Source organism: Kogia breviceps, chromosome 4 (assembly GCF_026419965.1).
Source record: "Kogia breviceps isolate mKogBre1 chromosome 4, mKogBre1 haplotype 1, whole genome shotgun sequence".
In the NCBI taxonomy this organism is placed as follows: Eukaryota; Metazoa; Chordata; class Mammalia; order Artiodactyla; family Physeteridae; genus Kogia; species Kogia breviceps.
The window spans coordinates 166,284,962-166,300,660 of record NC_081313.1 but is presented as its reverse complement, the minus strand read 5'-3'; the positions used below and the strand labels follow the sequence as shown (position 1 = coordinate 166,300,660).

The window sequence follows — 15,699 nt, the reverse complement described above, 5'->3', positions numbered from 1 at the left end:
ACATTTTTGCATGAGTTCATGGGCAGGAATCTTCTGGCTCCTGGGGGGGCCGAGGACCATCTTGGAAAATCATTCCTCTGGGGATGCGTTCCAGGCCTTGTGTCCTTCATTGACAATGCAGGATCTGTAAGGTCTGAGGCCTTAAGAGACCCCCTTTGCTATGATGCCTGTTATATAGACCATTTACTCTACTGTTAATAGGATTCAGTTAGGAAAGGGGCAGGGGAAGGGAGCTAAGTGCTGGAGAGTATGTAGCGGCTTGAACACCGCTCTCATTTCATGGCCTGCCGGGCTGGCTGCCTCATAGCAGCTGTGGCAGGAGTGAGGGAGGGGCTAGAACACATTCAGCAGGCATGGCTGGGCTGTGCTCACCTCCCCAGGAGCTGGGGGCACTCAGGTGAACGCCAGAACCTCAGGTGGCAGGTGTCTGTATAACCGAGGTGAGCTTTTATATTTTAGAGAATCACCAGGCTCAGCAGAGAGAGCCCCGGCTCTGCAATCTGGAAGGGCCAGCTTTGGATCTGGCTCCTGCCCTTAGAGCAGGGTAACTGTGGACCAGTAACGTAAGGCCTCTGAGCCTCAGATTCAGTTTCTTCAACTGACCATTGAGTAAAGTGCGGGGCAGAGACATGCTAACTACCCGCCTCATGCCTGATACTTAGGGGAGGCCCAACACACGGGATTTGTTTTTGTCGCTGCTTTTTAATCCTTACAAGAACCACTTTAAGGATCAAGCAGCGGAGGGAAGCATGGTTTTGCCTGCAAACGCTGCTGCTTGTCTTTCCTATTGATGGGAACAAATCTCTGCCCATGAGCCCAAAATGTACAGTTTGACAGTCTCTGGGAGGCCATAGGGCCAAGAAGGCTATTCCTGGACATGGCTGGCTGGAAGCAGCGGTCAATCTCTCTCTGCTCCCAGCTTCTGCTTGGTTGGTCTTTAAAAGGTGAGTTTCTTTTCCCCTGCCCCAAACCTCCACCATCTCTAACCCTCATCACTACCCCGAACAAAGTAAGATTTAAAAATCTCAAGAGCACAGATGGGAAAATTGAGATTCAGAGAGGTGCTGTGACCTGCCCAGGGTCACACAGCACACAAATGCCAAAGGCTGAGGGTTTTTGGTTGCTCTAGCGGGGAAATGCCAGTCCCTCAGCGGCTGACAAGCCCAACCCTTCAGAGCTTCAACTCCTCCTCCCTCCCCCATGTCAACAAAAAGAAACTCATTTTCTATTCCTGGCTTCTCTGCCGGCTCAGAGAAGAGACTGAGTGAAGAAGAAATGTCTCCAAATATACCCAGATTGTCTTTCCCGACTTCTCAGTCTTGCTGTCTGTTTTGTGAAATCTGTTTTCCACTAGACTCTGGGAACTGCAGGTGCAGGGGCCTGGGTAACAGCTGCCTTCCTCTGGGCTGGGTACCTGCTCTCCCGAGTTTGTGTCCTGGGGCTGTGTGCTCAGACTTGACCATGTTTGGGCATGGAGGCTCGTCTCAGATGGGAACCAAAGGCCGCTTCCCCAGAGACGGACTGGGAGCCCAAACTTCCTGCTGGAGCTCAGGCGGCCTCTTTTGGGGTGGGGGCTGGGGGCCAGGCAGAAAAGTGTCTGCCGAAGACTCACAGGGCACCGGGGAGACTGTGAGTACCAAGTTCAAGGGCACTGGGGAAGTGGTTTCTCCAGGGACTGGGGCTGGAGGGGAGATCTTCGTGGAGGGAGGCTGTGGCAGCGGGAACCCCCTCCCTCGAGGGGCTGTCCATCAGGATTCTGGGCCCCAGCGGAGCTGATGTTGTGTCACTCGGGGCTAGAACTGCTGGACCCGTGGTCTGGTGGCCTTCGGGGGGCCAAGGGTAGGGATGGGTGCTTCATGGCCCAGTCACTGTAGTAACTCAGTGCTCTGGCCCTCAGTTCTCAGCTCCCAGATCAGCCAGAGGGCAGCAGCCTGGAGATCAGGACCAGTCCTGGCACTTGTCACCAGGGGAGGGGGGTAGGACAGAAACAGGCCCAGCAAGAGCACTGGGGACTTCTGATCCAAACCTTCAGGGTTTTCTTTGTTAATAGTGAGAGTTAATATTCATCGAGGGCTTGCACTGGGCCAGGCACCGTGATAAATATGATGTTCGATACATCATTTGCTCTTTGTCAGAACTCTTGGAAGCAGGTACTATCATACTCATTTTACAGTCACAAGGTTGCTAAGTAGCAAAGCCAGGATTTGATCCCATGTCTGATGACCTCAAAACACCCCCTGTCCCTCACTCCACCAGACCCTTAAACACTGTCCTCTATGCCCTGTCCTCTTAAGGAAAAGGAGGTCAACCCAAATACCAGGTCACACAGGACCCTCCAAAATCCTGTCTTGCTTGGCCTTTCTTCATCTTTCCTAAATCCACCCCAGACCTCTAGTGACTTTTCTAAACGGGAAGCTATATCCCCAAAGTCCAGAGGTATTTAGCAATTCTCAAAACTGAGATATTCTTCTTAAAGTCTAACTGAAATCCCTCCTTTTTACAGCTGCAACCCATTTCTCCTTGTCCAGAACTCAGGGGATGTTAGCAGCTCCCAACCTTCCTCCTCTCTGAAGGCTCTCACTGTGGATGTTGTATCCTATGACCATATCCGCATCCATATCCTCTCCCCGTTCTTTTATCCTGCGTGGTCTTAGGAGGATTTATCAAAACTCTGAAGCCTGCTCCTTCAGTGTGGGCCACTGTCTCACCAGAGCATTGCAGACAGGTGGGATCTGAACGAGTGGCAGATTCCAGACTGTTCTGTGACAGGGAGCCTCCCATCTCTTTTCCTCCTGAGTTCTCAGACCCGGTAGCACAGCGTCCCACCTTCCCCAGCCTCGGGAGTGCCCAGGGGCTGCTGTGCAGCAGAAAGGCCAGTGCCCCTGGGGGTTGATGAGCCAGGAAGGCAGGGCAGGCCTCCCCACTTCAAGGATGCCCCGACTCTCCCAGGAAAGGACTGGTTTTGCTGTGAGCGCTCAGCCTAAGTCCTCCCTCCAACGCAAGATTCCTTGTCAGCCCAGAGACTTGTGTTCCGCAGTCCTGGGGCTGGGGCCAGGCGCCAGTGACCATAGACAGTCCTGGGGAAGCAGGCCACGTGGGCTTTTAGACCATCCTCAAGTGGCTGCGTTCCTTTACCTGCAAAAACGTGGATGGGCTTGTTAAACTGGCCCCAGGTAAACGATGATGTGGGCTGTCCCACTCCCACAAGACACAGAGACAGAAGGACAGAAGTAATAGGACGGAAGAGAATTGAACAGAACGTCTTTCTTTGTCAAGGGAACATTTTTTCCCTTGTGAGTTCGTTACGTCTGTTAGAATGTAGGGAAACCCCACTTCTCGGTGCCCCAAGAGTGGAAGGAAAAGTCATCATTGGGTGAGGGAGTCAATCATCTTGGAGGGAGTGACAGGGCTGTAACCTTGGTATCTGACCCTGGAATCTCCTCTTTAGGACACTAGTTGGGGGGCGGGGAACAGCTGGAGTGGGGGGGAAGGGGGTCAAGCATCTCTCATTGGACACTTGGAATAGTCCAATAGTTAGGAGAGAAGCCTGAGTAGAAAATGAAGCACTTTGCTGAAAATCCCTTTGGACTAATAAGGCCTATCTCCTGGATACTCACTAATTCATAAAAATATTAGGTTTGTTACTTCAGGGACCTGGTGGGGAAAATCAACTCCTTCCTGATATCTGGCTAAAATTTCCCCTATAACAGGGATTACAGAGAAAAGCCCCATGGCCCCTGTATCTTTGGTAGAGCTGCTGCCTTCAACAACAAACAAAACACCAGCAAAGGAATTTACCACGGGCTGTGAGGCAATGCACAGAGGGATGGGAAATCCATACAAGGACAGAAGCCAGGCACCTCTGGCTCCAGGCGGCACACACGGGTGGCAAGAATGACACCGCTGGAGGGTGTTCTGTGCGCCCAGCAGGGCAGGGAGGGGCCCTGCTTGCCCTGGGGAGAAGCAGATTCCTAGAAGAAAAAAGAGGGTCATCTGGCCCAAGAAGGGGGAAAGGCGGAAGCTGCCAGTCACTCCCGTGCAACGTGCTTTGGCCCAGGGTAGCTCAAGTCCCCGTATGAGAGCAGCTGCTGAGGCCACATAATGCCTCCTGCCCTTGCTTGGAGCAAGGAGGAGGCTCTTACAGGATCCCAGTACTGGAGACACCTCCTGCCAGCCCAGTGCCTGTGGCTGTCCCCTGGAGGCCCTGCTGCTCCCCGCCCAGCCGGCCCTGCTGTGGGACTGTTTTGGCAGAACTGTGAAATGCTCCAAGCTGTTCCGAGACAAGTATCCTAGGAGAAAGAGCACGGGTGGTCCACTTCCTCAGGGAGGCTATTAGTTTATCTCCAGTATTAGTTTCCTATTGGTGCTGTAACAAAGTACCACAAACTTGGTGGCCCCAAACAACAGAAATTTACTTACACACAGTTCCGGAAGCCAGAAGTTTAAAATCAGCAAGATGTTGGCGAGGCTAAATCAAGGTGTCAGAGGGGCTGTACTTCCTTCAGAGGCTGTGGGGGACAATCCGTAATTCCTTGCCTCTTCCAGCTTCTGGTGGATGCCCACACTCCCTGGCACGTGGCCACATCACTCCAATCTCAGCTGCCTTGGTCCTTTTTTGTGTCTAATCTCCCTCCACCTCCTTCCTATAAGGATCCTTGTGGTTACATTTAGGTCTACATGGATAGTCTAGGATCTCCCCATCTCAAGATCCTTAATTTAAAATCTTTGCCATGTAAAGTAACGGTCACAGATCCTGGGGCTGAGAACATGTGTATCTTGGGGGCCACTACTGAGCCTGTCACACACTGTGTGACCTTGGGCCAGTCACTTTACCTCTCTGAGCCACAGGTCCTTCATCTGTAGGATTGGGATGATAGTACTTGCCTCTCAGAGCTGGGGGGAGGCTTACACGGGGTCAAAAAACCCCTCTGAGGTTGCCAAGCTCCATATAAAAGTAAAGATGATGTTGATATTGGAGCACCTTCTTCTCTCACCTGTCCTCCCTTCTGTGGTTTACCTATCACCTGTGCTGATCTCACGTCTGTTTGCCTCTGTGGTCCTAGAAATGACTGCTGTCCCTTGTGGACATGGGGAAGAAGTTGGTGATGGCCCAGAAGCGGGGAGAGACCCGAGCCCTTTGCCTGGGTGTGGCCATGGTGGTGTGCGCCGTCATCACCTACTACATCCTCGGCACGACCATGCTTCCCCTCTACCAGAAAAGGTACTGAACCCTCCCGGCCTGGCCCCACCCTCTGGCCTCTCCCCTAAGGGTCTGGTCTGCAAGGAACCCCAGGCTTTTTCTTACCCTTCCCCTTGACCCTCACACCAGGCAGGAAGGTCTGGGCAATCCTCATTCTTAGGGTCAAGGGTTCGAGTGCAGGGAGGGGAGGCCGGACTGGGCCCTGCACATCTGGAATTCTGGAACTTGGGCATAAAAGACGCAGGAGGCCCTTCACACAAGAAACAGCCAAGGAGGCCAACACCTCTTCCCTGGTGGTCCAGTGGTTAAGAATCTGCCTTCCAATACAGGGGACGTGGGTTCGATCCCTGGTCGGGGAACTAAGATCCCACACACAGCAGGGCAACTAAGCCCGCACGCCACAACTACTGAGCCCCCACGCCTCAACTGGTGAGCCTGCGTGCCACAGACTACAGAGCCCATGTACTCTGGAGTCTGCATGCCACAACTAGAGAGAGAAAACCTGCACCCCACACCCAGAGAAAAGCCCACGCACCACAACTAGAGAGAATGCCACGTGTCTCAACTAGAGAGAAGCCCGCATGTCACAACTATGACCCGACGCAGCCAAAAATAAAAATAAATTTTAAAAAAGAAGGAAACAGCCAAGGATCAGAGCAAATGCCCCAGTGTGAGTCTGATCCCAGGAAGAATCAGAGAGTCACAGAATTTTGTAGCTCATCTGCATTTTGGCTCTCTTTCACAGACCTCTGAGTCAAGTGGGCATCTATCTTCCTGTTGAATATCTCAAGTGATGGGGAGCTCACTACCTCAACTGTATACACCATTTCATTTGGGGGCCTTTCTGATAAGCAGGGAGTGTCTACACTGAGCCAAAAACTGTTCCCCTGGAGCTCTGCTCTGGAATCTCAGAGAATGTCTGTCCCATGCCTTTGCTGCCTGACATGTCAACCGCTTGAGCTTTTAAAGGAAAAGCTGTGAAGTGCCTGACCCATGTTCTAATGGGGACAAATAGGCTCAGTTCTCTCAGCCTGATCTTAGGATAAGTTTCAGACCCTTGCCTCTGGCCGTGTTCCTGCGGTTGACAGCCCCCTCAGTCTGGCAATGTGTCTCCTGCCTGGTAAATGGGAGATGAGTCACAATTGATTCACTGGTGTGTTGATGAGCCTGTTATCCTCTTCCGGGCCTGCTCCTGCCCCACTTTTTACAGCACTGGAGCCATTCCAGGCTGGAATCTTACCGAGTAAGGCACTGCTCAGAGCAGCCACGTGCCTCCAACACGTTTTCTCCGGGTTAAGCACCATCCCTGTCATCTTCCCCACTCGGGAAACAAATCAAGCCCCTCCTTCATCTACTCTTTTTCAAGGAAAGGGCACAGATTCTGAAGCCATCCATACCTGGCTTCAGGTCCTGTGTGGCCTTGGAAAAGTCACTCGACCTTTCTGAACTTCTCTGCCACCCTCTACAAGACGAAGATGATGTGGGTAAGGAGTCTGAGGTCGGGCTGCCCATCAGAATCAGTGTGAGGAGTTTTAAAAACACACCAGGGCCTGGAGCCCACCTACCTTAGAAATTCTGATTCACTTGTTCTGGGGTGTGGTTTGGCCACGACCATCTTTACAAACTCCCCACGATATTGGGTGAGCAGCCAGGGCCGGAACCACTTATGCAGATGTTGTCCAAAAGGCCCCAAAGCGTTGATATTCGGATTCTACGATTCCTCCCCTGTGCCCGGGGGGCTCTGGGGTCACGCTCCTTTAGTGTCCGATGCTGAGGGTCTCGGCCCTGGGTCTCTCTAAAGGGGTTCACACTGGGCAATCTGTGCCATCCCGGTTCTGAGATGTGTGTGTGTATGCATCGTCTCCCCAGCGTGTGGACCCAGGAATCCATGTGTCACCTGATTGAGACCAACATCAGGGACCAGGAGGAGCTGGAGGGCAAGAGAGTGCCCCAGTATCCGTGCCTGTGGGTCAACGTGTCATCCGTGGGCCGGTGGGCCGTGCTGTACCACACGGAGGACACTCGGGACCGGAACCAGCAGGTACTGACTGGGGGGCGAGGTGCACATCCCATTACCTCTGGCAGGCGTGTGCGCCTGTCCCTAGCTGCTTCCCTATCCCCGCTCTGGAGAGCGGAGGCCGAGAAAGATAAACCCACTTGACCAGGGGCCACAGCTGGTATGAGGTCCAGACAGACTTAGCTCTTCTGCATTGGAGTCAGACCGACCTGCCACTAACCAGCTGTGTGGTGGGAGCAGCCAAAGCGGCCCGTCTAAGCCTCAGTTTCTACATTTGTTGAAGCGCTGTTATGAAGTCAGAGACTGTATATGATGTACCAAGCTCGATGCTGGGTGGAGAGCAGGTACAACAAAGAAGCTGTTAATGGTTTTGCTTCATCCTGTAAAGTGAGTCACAGGAGAGGCCAGACCCAGAGCTGACCCCACAGAGAGGAAGCCCTGTGACTCCCACCTGCAACTCTAGGAAACCAGAGGCCCAGGTTTGGAGCAACCTTTGGAGGCCAACACTTGGGAGATGTTCACATCACTGCCTCTCAACAGCCCCCCACCCCAAATCCACCATTGTAGCCCTTTCTATAGGAAACACGAGTTGACCCATTTTCATTCACTCATTCACTCACTCTTTCATTCAGCCATCGCTGAGCACTTCCTGTGTTAGGGGCTTTGGGTTCAAGAGGAGAGAGCTCATACGTGAAATAATACCTAGTAGGGAGGGCTCAATGTCTATAGGGAGGAACCAAAAAAATTATGGGCATTAAAAGAGAGTGACATTTCCTAGCACATTGAGGTGAGGGTATCAGAAAGGCGTTTGGGTTAAAAATCAGGCAGGTACAGGTTACACAGAAATAGGGGCAGGGGACATACACATCGGGAGGCAGAGAACAAGGCACGGGGAGGGAAGGCCGGGTGAGAGAGAGATTCCAACACCGGCACAGACAATGCCACAGGATGGGGTGTAGTGGGAAAAGGTTTCAGAGGTAGCCTAGGGTCTGTTCTCAGAAGCCCCCCATACTACCAAAGTGGACAATTAAACTGGGGTGGTTTTTTCTTTTTGGGGGGAGAGAAAAACTTTAATGAAGAATGCTACATGTTCTAGAAGGTAATTAGCTCCCATATTAAAAGAATATGACAGAAAACACTTTCCTGAATTTTTTTTTTTTTGCTAAAAGGACAGTCTTCAAGGGTGTCTGAGGGTGATAGCAAAAGCACAACATGGTAGGAGAGAAGGAGGGGAGGTTGAATTCAAGCATTCCCTGACACAGCACAGTTAGGGAAGCACACGAAGCAACCATTTTACAGAGAATGGCATTAGGCATTTATATTCAATCAGGATTTTTTTTTTTTTTTTTTGAGCTTTAACAGTTCAGCATAAGGAAGGAAACTGAGAAGGAAAAATAGAGGAAGGGTTAAGCTTATCCACAATTGCCATTTTACAGAAAAACACACTGGTACAACCATATGAGATGTGCAGGTTCGTCTTCCCCTTGTAGCCCTGCAAATACGTAGAGCAAATGCCAAGGCCATCTGGGCTCGGGGTTGATGATGTACTGGGTACACAGTTTGAAAAAGACTCTGATTGCACCAGGGCTGGTCTCTCATCCACCTGGGCTGGGAACACATGAAGTTCCTTTGCATTTGCATCAAAAGACCAGAGCTTTGCCTGGAAATACCTCACACCAAAGAATGCTCGTGGTGCTGGCTTTAACAGGGAGTAAAGTCATTTGCAACTCCTAATAGGCTCCACCATTTCCTGGGGGGGAGGTTCTACTGGTTACCAGGGATTTAAATTCAAGCAAACCGTAAAGAAGGGAAATACTAATGATGTTCTGGCTCCGTATAAACTGTGTGCCTGTCCTCCCTGCCAAGGACTACCAAACTGTGGAATTAAAATGTGATCAGGGAAGAGCTGGGGTTTCTCACCTCTGTCTGTGGGTTAGATCCATCTGGGGGACTTAGAAACCAGGGTCCCACACCAGACCCACTGAAGCAGAATCTCTGGGCTCTTCAGGTGATTCCAAGGTTCCTTGGGAATTACTGCTGTGAGCAGCTGGGAGTCTTTAAAGGATTGGGGGTCCTGGCAGCATGATCAGAGTGAGGTGAGGAGTGTGGTGTTCAGTTACTGGGGAGAGAGGTGAGGGCCACAGCAAACACCTGGGACAGCTTGGGCACGGATGGATGCTGGCAGTCAGAATTTGGCAGCTGATGGGATGGGAAGGGGAAGGGTGCCTGGGGGGACAGTGAGATCATTGTCAGTGCTAGGGGGTCATGGAGAAGTGGGTCTGGGCAGTGCAAGGTGGTCTGACTTGTTCTGTCATCACTAGCATGACTCGGCCATGCCAGATGGAGCTAACCCACCTGAATCAGCTCCTCCCAGGACCCCTGCCTCTTCTTTGGCATCCAGGGGCCCCTGATTTATTCAAGGATCAAGAAGCACATTTTCAAAGACAAGCAGAAGTGATCACTGGTGCAATGGGGGCTGGGAACAGGCTGGTTTGCAGGCTGCCACCCCGGGCCTGAGGCTGCCAGAGGAGCAAAAGGCCAGATCTTCTTCCTAACGGGGTGTCAGCAGCCTGTGAGACATGCCTCTGTCTGGCCTTGGAAGGACAGTCCTGGCAGCCACTGGATATTCTATCTTTTATCCCATAGCATCCAGGCACCACCAGGAGTGATGCCAATGGCAGGTTGCCACTCTGGCGTGACGGTGGAAGTGGCCTTCACGGTTTTGCCAAACAGCTGGGTAGGTGCACCAGCTGTTCCTCCTCTCTTTGTTCAGCTCCTTGCCGTGCAAGGAGCCAGCGCTCCAGGCCAGCTGGGTGTCTTCTGGAATCACATGGGAAAGGCCTGGCAAGGCTGTCTCCCCCAACCCCTACTATGAGGAAGGGTGTCGCCAGCCCACTCTTGGATTCTTCCATGAGACTTAGCCTCGGGGGGGGCGGTTGTAAGCCCCTTCCCATGGTCTATGCTGAGGACAGTGACACTGCAGGGCTTGGGGGAGAGGCTAGATCATTTAAGAGCCTTTAGACAACTCATGGTTAGTTGGACCCAGGGCAGGGGAGAGAGGATGCAAATGGGCCCCAGGCCTCTGAGGCTGGCTCTGCAGAGTAAACTCCTGTCCAATGTCTAGAGAACATAAAGGATCTAGAGTAATCCCAAGCTGGCAAAGAATACAGTGGGACCCCAGGATGGGCACAAGTCCCCACTTCGGAGCTTGTCCATAGGCCCCTCCTTAAGGGAAAGGAGTATTGTTGCAATTTCATAGTTAAGTCACAATATTATTATTGTTATTAATAGCATCTTCCATTTATTGAGCACATACTATGTCCTGGGCTCTGCGCTAAGCGCTTAACGTGCATCATCTTGTTTAACTGCCATGACAGTTCTGCTAGGCAGGCACCCTCACAAACCCAATCTATAAGGCTCAGAGAGGTTGAGACATTTGCCAAGGTCACACAACTTGGAACTTGCGGTTGAACTCAGGCCTGTCTGGTTCCATCGCCACACCTTTGCTCAGTGGGCTAGGTTACCCAAGGTCACAGTCAGAGACTTTGGGGAGATAGGACTAGGCCATCTGAGCTCAGGATTCTGGATCCACCTGCTACTGGGACCCTATAGTGCCCAACAAATCTGAATGCCAGATTCCTCAGGAGCCAGCTTCTCCTGAGCCTCAGCTGCTCCCTGACTGGCTGGGGACGTGGATCTACATCTGGATGCAGCTCTCCCACTTCCCAGGCTGTCAGAGCTGTGAGGCAACAATTCTCTGTACTGCTGGACTGAATGCTGTCCGGGCAGGCAGCTTTGGGGCAGGACCTCATTTAAATACAGGCAGCAACCCAGGCCTGGGGAGAAGCTGGCTCAACACTGTCACTCGTTTTGATCTTGGACGTGATTGGACGAGGGCAGTGGTCCTCGGACTTCAGTGCACGGAGGAATGAGTAGGGAGCCTGTGCTTATGGCCAGCCATAGTCTGCTGCAGAGGCCGTGCGGGGGACCACCCTTGCAGAACATCTGCCAGAGGCTCACATAAGCAACATTCAGACCTCCCAGCACGGAACAGAGATAAAACCAGGGTCTGCACTTTGTGCCTTCTCTGTGGAGCTTTCCATCTGGACCTCATCTGCCCAGGTCAGAAGGTTCCTGATCACAATTATCGGTGTCAGAATTAAACGTGTCCCAGGCTCTGCCTGCACAAAGCTCTTGTAAATGCATTCTCTCTTTCCTTTGAATTTCAGTGTCAAATACCAGCTGGCCAACACCTTTTGCTTGACTCACACAGAGTGAGACCTCAAAGGGTTTTCAATTCAAATTTTCGCCAATATTTTTAAATTGTGAGAGTCCACATTAAAATCTGGTTTTCTGGCTTCTCTTTAAATATTGGAGGTCTGGCTACAGTAGGTCTTCTGGATGGCATGGCATCAGTTGTCCAGATGGAGAGATGACTGCCAGTCTAGATGTATCTGGCTCTCTCCATCTCACCGGGACCACCCATCCCCTGACACCAAGTGTCAGCTGGCACCTGTCATCCTATTCCCTCACCTACTTCACCTGTGGACGTTACCTGCGTGAGCTTTGCAGGCAATTGAGTGTATGACCTCTGCCCTGAATCGAAATATAGAGCCCACTCAGCCTGTGTCCCCCATTGGTCTCCTTAGACAGATAAGTTTGAAGTTCTTTAATAAACTCCTTTGAAAAAGGTATTGCTATTAACCCATTTAAGTGGTGAAGACATCAAGGCTCAGAATGGTAAGCAATTTGCCTAAGGTTCTGAAGCCAATAGGAGCAGAACCAGGGCTCCAGCTGGGGCCCCTATCTCCAGGTGTGCAGCACGTACCCTGAGCAGCTCCAAGGTCACCACCCTCCCAAACGACACTGTGTACACACCTTCTAGAACCACACAACGTGCAGCCTGCCAAGCTTTGGACAGTCTTGACTCCCACCCAGGGGCCTGACTCCAAAGCTGACGCTTTTCTTTATTCCATGCCAGGCCCTAAGAAACAGGGATTTCCAATCCCATGGGTGCTCTTGCTTCTCTCTACAGTGCTCCTACATCCCAGGCAGCCTGGGCAACTACCAGATGGCCCGGGCCGACGTGGAGAAGGTGAGAGCCAAACTCCACGAGCGCCAGGTTTTCGACTGCTTCTCCACGACTCGGGAGAACGAGACGAGTGTCCTGTATCAGCGCCTCTACGGTCCCCAGACCCTCCTCTTCTCCCTCTTCTGGCCCACCTTCCTGCTGACCGGTGGCCTCCTCATTATCGTCATGGTGAAGATCAACCAGTCCCTCTCCATCCTGGCAGCCCAGAAGTAGCCCTATCCACACCACATCACTGCTCGGGCTACCAGGAACTGGATGGGTCCCCGGGCAGCTCCTCACTTGTGTCCCCATGCCTCCTCCCCCTGCCTTCCCACTCTCCCCCTTCCAATACATTCTGTCTTCTGTTGCATGGAAGGTGTTTGGGAAATCTCTTTGTTAAGTCATTTCCTGCTCAAGAATGTACAATGGCTTCCCCGGACCCAGGAGAATGCAAGGTCAGCCAGTGATAGCTCTCCTTTCCCTGTCCCCACTCAACTGACTCAAACTTCTTTCCTGCTGTGCCACTGTCCACTGCACTGATGGCAGTGATTCTGACTTCTGTGCCTGCGTCTTGGCAGTTGGATCAAAGACCTGCTGGTCCCACCCAGGAAGCCATCCCTGGGAAACCCCTGTTCCTTCTTTGAATTCCACTCTGAAAACAACAGCAGCCCTCATGGACAGAGTACACTTAGAACATCGTTTGTTTTCAGGATTCTCAGAGCTATATACATGTTTATACCAATATTAAGAAATATAGGTACAAACTTCTGGTCTTAAAGCCATGGGGATATAACGTACAGCGTGATGACCATTGTTAATAATACTTTATTGCGTATTTGAAAGTCGATGAGAGAGTAGATCTTAAAAGCTCTCATCATGGGAAAAAAATTGTCACTGTGGGGAGATAGATATTAACTAGGCTTATTGTGGTGATGATTTTGCAATACATACTACAGATATCGAATCATTATGTTACACACTTGAAAACTAATATAATCTTATATATCAATTATACCTCAACTTAAAAAAACCAAATATATAAAAAATAACAAGAGACTATAAGGAAATAATACTAAAATACATCAAAGTAGTAACAGTGGGATGGTGGTTAACTGTAACTTTCTTCCCTCTTTTTATTTTTGGTACTTTTCTAAATTTTCAACACTAAGAAGGTTTGGCTTCATTGTGTTTGTTTTTAATCAGAAAAGTAACGGTAGATGTTACTTTCGAAGGAAGTTTGAAAGGGTGAGCTCCCCATCACCAAGCAGATGCAAGTGGTCTAGGGAAGGGGTTCAGCTCCAATCAGAGACAGGTTTTTGAGAACACACAAGTTTAAGGACCTTGTATGGAGGGAAGGTAAGCGCAGAGATGGGGATTTATGATTTACAATGCAGATAAGTACAAGGCGCTGGCCCTGCAGGGGAAGTCTGTCTCAGTCTTGGAAAGGGGATAATTGGGGAAAGCTGTCATCGCCACCATTACCACTCCAAAAACTTGGCCCAGAGCAGTCATTCTCAAAGTGTGGGCCCCGGACCAGCAATATCAGCATTCTATGGAGGCGTGTGAGAAATGCACATTCTCCGGCCCTCAGCCCAGCCCTACTGAACCAGAGACCCCAAGGCGGTGTGGTGGGCAGTGGTTGCGTGGGGTTCCGAGGAGACGGACAGCACTTTGTGTTTTAACAATGGCTGCAGGGGACCTGTGCTGGAGCATGAAAACCACTGGTGTACAGAACCAGGGTCCTGTCACTGGGCTTTTTGGAATGAATCAATGACTTTTTGTCAGCTCCAGTCCTGAGCTGGACATGAAGTTAGGCTGGTGTCCCTGAAGCTCCTCCTGGAGCTGTGATTCCTGGTGCAGCCCCTGGGGGTGAATCCTATCTCCACTTCCGCCAGACTGCATCCCCCTGATTCTCACTTGTTTCATCTATAAAAGAGAGACTCCCCCTTTTGGGTAGTTGGGGGGGCTAATGAAGGTTTGACACATAGTAGGTGGTCAGAATGGAAGCTGTTGTTATAACAGTAACAAGTAATGAATACTCAGAAACTTCCAGAAGAAATTATACCAACAATAATGTTAACTAGCATTTATTGGTGCTTATTAATTCCATGCCAGGCACAGTGCTAAGGAGTTTGCCTTGTAAAAATTCAGTGAGGCACTACTGAACCCAGCTCACAGATAAGGAGAAGCAAAATAAGATAGTGTTTTATATATGTGGACTTGTGATGCAGACTGCCTGGCTTGAAATACCCAAACCTGTTATTCTCTAGCTGGGTGACTTTGGGCAAATAACCTCTCTGTGCCTCAATTTCCTCACTTGCAAAATAGGAACAAATAATAATATCTCCCTTTGGGGGGTTGTTGGTATTAAATGAGTTGTTGTATAGTGTTCCTAGAATAATGACTGACACATGGTAAGTGCTATATAAGATATTATGAGAAACTGAGGCTCTAAGAGATCATTGGCCAAGGTCAACCATACAGTAAGTGAGGAACTAGGAATCAAGCCTTGGGCTGGGTGATTCCAGAGCCTGACCTGTCAACCACAGTATTTGAGCTGATTCAGCTGAAGGGTTGAGGGCCCCATCCATCCAAAGACCCGGGGGGCCAGGTAAGGAACAGTTTTGCAACCTGGGAACCCCATGGTGTCCTCATGTAAGTCAGGGATCTGGGGGAGCACCTGGAATCTGCGCCAACTTCTGTCACTTGCAGGCAGGGATCCCTGATGCAGCTTCACATCCTCCAGGTTCTTCCTGAAGACAATCCTTCCAAAGGGAGGTAGCACACTATTCCCTGGAGTTTCTTCCTTCTGAGGTCAGGGACTTCTCAAGAGCCCTGTGAGTCTAGAAAGTCCCAGTTGTGATACTGTCCTATAGTTCTTTGGGGGAAATTAGGTAAAGGGTACATGGGACCTGTCTGTGTTATTTCTTACAACTGCATGGGAATCTACAAGAAGAAAAAAGTCCCCAACATGAGTCTCATTTGTAGGGTTTCCTTTGCATATGCTTTCCATGCACCTGCATCTGGGGCCGAAATACACAGAAACTCAGATTATCCAAACAGCCCCTGCAGGGTAAAAGGCCATGACCTTCTAGCAAAAAGTACCTGGGTATGCCCAGCCCCACTGCTCCATGCATTATTAACAATGATCTTCATTTGTTTGAGACAATGCCGTCCTCCTGTCAACGAATTTGGCCCCCTTCTATCAAATCCCATACCTGCCTGTTGCTCACAGAACTTCAGGGCCAAGACGAGAGTGACGTAATGGGCATTTAAGCATGATGGAGTTAGACAGGGAGGAAAATGGTTTTGGAATAATGGCTGCCTGGGAGCAGAGAGCCTTCATCAGTTCTTAAAAAAATCACTCTGCTAATGAAGTCTAGTGCTTCCACTGTTTTTGCTTTTTCTCTC

General features: G+C 50.7%; 1 protein-coding gene across 1 annotated transcript; it reads left to right on the top strand.

Moving 5' to 3' along the window:
- The first annotated feature begins 1,478 nt into the window (after positions 1 to 1,478).
- On the top strand, positions 1,479 to 12,663 carry KCNMB1 (potassium calcium-activated channel subfamily M regulatory beta subunit 1). Its single transcript, XM_059061004.2, has 4 exons — positions 1,479 to 1,629; positions 5,064 to 5,221; positions 7,070 to 7,241; positions 12,253 to 12,663. Exons 2-4 carry the CDS (start codon positions 5,088 to 5,090, stop codon positions 12,520 to 12,522), a joined length of 576 nt encoding a protein of 191 aa, XP_058916987.1. The 5' UTR covers positions 1,479 to 1,629; positions 5,064 to 5,087; the 3' UTR covers positions 12,523 to 12,663.
- Positions 12,664 to 15,699: the final 3,036 nt, after the last annotated feature.